This window comes from Suillus clintonianus, assembly GCF_016758775.1.
Source record: "Suillus clintonianus strain FC179 chromosome Unknown DEU56scaffold_160, whole genome shotgun sequence".
In the NCBI taxonomy this organism is placed as follows: domain Eukaryota; kingdom Fungi; phylum Basidiomycota; class Agaricomycetes; order Boletales; family Suillaceae; genus Suillus; species Suillus clintonianus.
This window is the reverse complement of record NW_024539384.1, coordinates 1-5,067: the sequence shown is the minus strand read 5'-3', so window position 1 is coordinate 5,067 and position 5,067 is coordinate 1. Positions and strand designations below refer to the sequence as shown.

Sequence of the window (5,067 nt, the reverse complement as noted above, 5' to 3'; positions counted from 1 at the left end):
AGGAACTAGACATACCACGAGCAGCTTGGGAAGAGTATGGTTTGGTGCGCTTGGAAGGCTGTGCGGGCGCGTTGGGTGTCCTTCGTGGGTGGGCGGTAAGAAGGTGTAGGCGGACTTCGAGTGCCATCTACTATTTTGTGTTCTGGTAATTTGGCAGCAGCAAGATACTGTAAGGCGTCAAAATATCAAAACAGGAACGAGAGATGAAACGATCTACATTACAGTAAACTTGCGTGTGCCTACGACTTCAACTGCTGGTGAACCATGTATGGGTCTTGGCATATGGAAGGAAAGGTACTGCCGAAGAACTGCGTGACACCGTTTGAGTGGCGTAAATGGTCTTCCTTAGGACATGGTTGACTGTGAAATTGGAGACAATCAATGAGGTCCTTAATATGGGGTGCGGGTGCCTCCCTACACAAATTAGTTGGAATGGCGGGACAGATAAGTCTCAAATTTGGACACATACCCAGCCATGCATTGCAAAAAGATTCAAAGTAAAGACATCATCAAAGAACCTGCGAGGGAGTCCTGCGCATTTTGGTTGCGACTGTAAGCGTGGAACGGTCTCCTGCGGGAGTAAAGTTAAAGATGGCTGAGATGAGTGTGAAAGCGTACCTTTGGCATGTTGTAGGCACTTATAGCCAGTATATATGGATACACATGATATGGACGGATAAATAAAAAGCTTGAGTGCGAGCTGTATGATGATATGTCTGATTTAGCATGAAGCATGGCACGAAGGAAGAGCTTGCTCACCTGCGCCGTGGATATATTTGTTGGGGCGTTGCTGTAAGGAATGTGGGGAATAGTCTTACCAGGTCACCATTGAGCCATTGGCGAGTTTCATCCAACTAAGTAGTAAGTCCAGGTATTCAAAGCTTTTGCGAGGTATAATTTTGACATGTATTATGTAAATTTTAAATCAGATATAACTGTCTAAGGGTTTATCATCTGCAGGTCGGTTACCTGATGCAAAGAGTGTGCTATCAGTGATACTGAGCGACAGCTAGGTAGATGGTATGTAGGGTACCCCCCTTGGAATCCAACCATCTACTATAATACTGCAGTCTAGAAGACCGGGAAAAGAGTGAACGGCGTGGCTGGTAGCTAGCCATAAGTCAATATCAGCAGATTTAATCGAACTAAACCACTTGTAGGCCTTTGCTTGAATACCATCAAAATATTCAGTGAGTTTGAGATGCTGCGGCAGATCTAGTGATTTATAATGGCCTTCTGTCACTCAATAACGTGAATACAACATTAATATTGGAAAGGCACCATGCTCACATCAACGACCAGGACCAGTTGGGCGGAAGAACCGAAGAGAGCAGCGACACAACACCAAAGCGCAAACAAAGAGTGACGAATCACTCGTGATGTCATTTTGAGGTGGTAGTTGCTAATGCAGTCAAGCAGCGATACTAAACCCAACAGACCCTAGAGTCTGCGGACAACTCGTGCCCAAGAGACGGGGGTATAAACAAACTGTTAAGTTGTGTCGTGTGACACATTGGTCAGTTGATATGGTAATAACATATCAGGGGAGATTTGAACTTACCAGGGGCATGTCAGACTGATGGTAGCCTTATAGGAGGGTGTTGAGGGATGTCTGACGGAGTCAACCGTCATTGCGTCATCTGCCCGTAAAAGATTGTGGCACGGGAAAGTATCTGCATAAGGTAATTTCAGACTTGGGGAATTTTGGTGATGGTACTCTCTTGGCGGATATCGGTGAATGGCCAACCAAATCTTGACCTTCGCCTTTTCGCGGGGATATTATCATATTGTACTTCTCAGCAGCTCCAAAGGATGAATGGGCCGATTTGCTCCATCTTGGACCTGTATTGCTCAATTGATCAACTTACCATGAGTTATATGTCATCGATGCTCACATCGTACATATATATACTGTCCCCTCGCGCCTCTTGCCCTTGCATCTTTGTTCCGGCTTCACAAATTCGCCACGTACGCACACTAGTACTGAAACCTCACTGCCGCACGTCAATGCGCAGTGGGGACGTGACACGATTCGGAACAGCTCCACGGATTCCGTGTCTACGCAGCTCTAGCTCTAGTACGTGCCTTGTTGGATGAGTTGACTTCCAATGCTGACGTGAGGGTTCCTGACTCGACTTCAGATTTGATCGATTCGACCCCTGACTCCTTATCCCCACTGGGTAGGCTGAGTGGGGCACAAGCCGCAGTGAGTAAACACTACTCACCAATCTGAATATCGCATCTCTCAGTGTATGCATCATCGCAAGGCATTCCTTGCGGTTTCTTGGAGTCATAAGTGCCAGCTTTCAGCGATGTGTAGAATGGGTCGGCAGTGTCGTCGAGCACATGCATCGCAGCGAGTGTGAGCATCGGTCCGTTGTAGTCCAGTGCGACCTCTGTTTCAGGCCAGTCGGCCCGGATGTTGAAGAAACGATCGTCGACAACGGACCCATAAAAGACGTAAGCTTCAACTTAAGTTTCGACTTTCGCCACAGAGCATGCATTGTGCCAAACGCAATGCAAGAGTCGCACTGTCTCCACAATTGTGTACCAGCCTGAGCACCAGATAAATTGGGCATGACTTCTTGCAGTGCGAGGAACGAGGGCTAGACAATGGTCGAGTGCTTGAACAACTCGAGAACGGACATGCATTTATCCAGATTGCTCGACGATTCAAGTCACAAATCAGATGTGGAATACAGTCACTTGCTGCTAGTATGATGGCTTTCCAGACGGGCAGAAGGAAAGGGGGGGAGGGGGAGAGAAAATGAGGCCCTTCTTATAAACTGACGTGTGCACTAGTAGCAGCGTGTTATACGATCTTCATTTCGCGATGGTAAGCATGTTGCTCTCCGCATGGCGCGCCCTTCATATGTACTCCCAGCAGAACCGTTCTTCGCCAGCAGGCTCGAGACCATTCAAGGAAATGAAGTATACTGCCGTTCGGGATATGATCACTCGAAGAGCGCCTACATAGTAGGGCTGCCTAGGACAGAGATACCTCTCGATGACGCAACACCTTCCAGAGTATCCGATGAGTCTGGTATCTTCGACCTCATTTCTGTGATCTCTGTTCCTTTCTTCACTTGATATCCCAGAAGGCTGGAACAATTCTAGGTGCAAACTTTCACCAGCTTCCTCTTGTTCCCAGCAGCTCGAGAATAGAGAAGGGAAGGTGCGCGACTGTCGGATATGCCGTGGTTTTCAGAGAAACCGCTGCCATGGTGCCAAACTGAGGCGTATCATCATTCATGAGGGTGCTATACCATTATTGCAAGACTCAGTGAAATCAAGTAGTCACCGAGGCATAAGTCTTGGCAAACGTGCCATCAGGGTTCCACATCCCTGATGGCAACCTCGGATACATGTACAGTCCCACATTTATATTTCAAGACCAGCTTATTATCACTTCCGATCAACGCTCGATTCACTGGATCTTCTTGTTTGAAAACTGCGAAGTAGGATCCGTGAGCAACCTGTAAACTAGCGGACACAGAGAACCAGAAGACCCATAAAACCAGTTGACACAGAAAACTCGCAAACACAGAAAACCAGCCGACACGAAAAACAGACACTCACCACAGTGACAACAGTCCCATCATCCAACCTCTCCTTCCTCGGTACAAGCTCATACCCAAATACCTTGGGCAACAAGATTCGCCATGCAACCCAGTAGAACATGCCTGCAAACATGAGGGCGATGCCGACGAGGCAGTACCTATTGAACAAACGGCAAATGAGCAACACGCATGATAGGTGTGATGGAAGAATCGTACAGGTAATATGGTAGCGGTGGGGTGTCGCCGACGCCGTTGGTTGGTTTCAGGAAGGGAGCTGATGAGGACTATATGGAGGTTGGGTCAGGAGGGGAGTGTTAGAGTTGTAAAAGTAGAAACTTACGGAAGGAGGCAGCACCCAAGAAGAATACGGCGAGAGGCCACCATACTGCACCATACATATTAACGTACCATGAAGAAAAGGCAATATGCGCGCTTACCTTTGAACGGCCGAATAATATCTGGCTTTTTCCATCTCAGATAGAATAGACCCTGGACGCATCAAGAAGTAAGAAAATACTCGAGAAAAAGAGTTGAAAGACCCACAATGACAATAAAGAAATTAATAATCTGCTGTGTATCCTTCGACGTCCAAAATGAAAGGGTAAACAATATTTGGGGGAGGCGCGATGATGACGATGACCTTGAAACCCAATCTCAGACTGATATCATGTTCCAGATCGGCACTTACAGAGGGTATCAAGTGGATGATCAACCCAGGGAGTGGTGACTTCCCTGCGGGCCAGTTTGAAGCCCAGAATTTGTTTCCGAATGGTAGGGGTATCCTTCCTTTGCAAGCTCTGTAGTGGGAGCATGAGTTATAGGAAATCATGATGCTTGGAATAACGAACCCTGGTTTACTCGCGACGCAGCAAAAGTCTAGATGAAAAGTTATTGAGCGACATGTTTCGATAGCCAATCGATAGCATCCCTCAACTTACCACAGTAATAACATTCTACGGCACATCATCAAACAAATATCATGATATAAAACACATAGGACTCACTCCAAGAGCACTATCATGAAGAAAATTAGTCAGGAAACCCTCAAACCCAGTACAGCGAGCTCACCTGAGAGCAATGAAAACCGAAAGCGCACACTCCACGACAGAACCAAAGACGTTCCCGAAAAACACCACAGCGACAGTGACACCAGATTTTTCGATCTTGGTCTATCAAAACCATTTAGTTTCCTTGGCTGCGCAGATAAAAAGAAGTTCTCACTTTGGTCGCAGCTGCGAAATAGGCAACGTTCGTAAGCAAGTACAAAACCGCGCAAATACCAAGACCGAGCGGGCCTGCGATCTTGAGTGTCTGCATGGTGTGGGTGAGGAAATAGGAATGCGGACTCTGGGAGTCGCAAAAGAATGACCTCTGATAGGCAAGCTAAGTAGGGTCGGCCCAAAGGGATGCTACTGAGGCAGATCTCTCAAAATAAGTGGGAGATCAACTGGCGGCCGACTGAAGGACTGAGCGAGAGGGCGCGCGACGACGTGCGACCGTGAGCGAC

General features: G+C 47.4%; 1 protein-coding gene across 1 annotated transcript; it reads right to left on the bottom strand.

Annotated features, from left to right (window-relative positions):
* Positions 1-3,329: 3,329 nt before the first annotated feature.
* On the bottom strand, positions 3,330-4,877 carry DEU56DRAFT_932351 (amino acid permease-domain-containing protein; the record flags this gene model as incomplete). The annotated part of the gene is made up of 11 exons (XM_041358732.1): positions 3,330-3,476; positions 3,580-3,718; positions 3,777-3,834; positions 3,901-3,945; positions 3,998-4,049; positions 4,249-4,346; positions 4,409-4,436; positions 4,499-4,513; positions 4,565-4,574; positions 4,629-4,729; positions 4,782-4,877. 11 exons carry the CDS (start codon positions 4,875-4,877, stop codon positions 3,330-3,332), a joined length of 789 nt encoding a protein of 262 aa, XP_041201754.1.
* Positions 4,878-5,067: the final 190 nt, after the last annotated feature.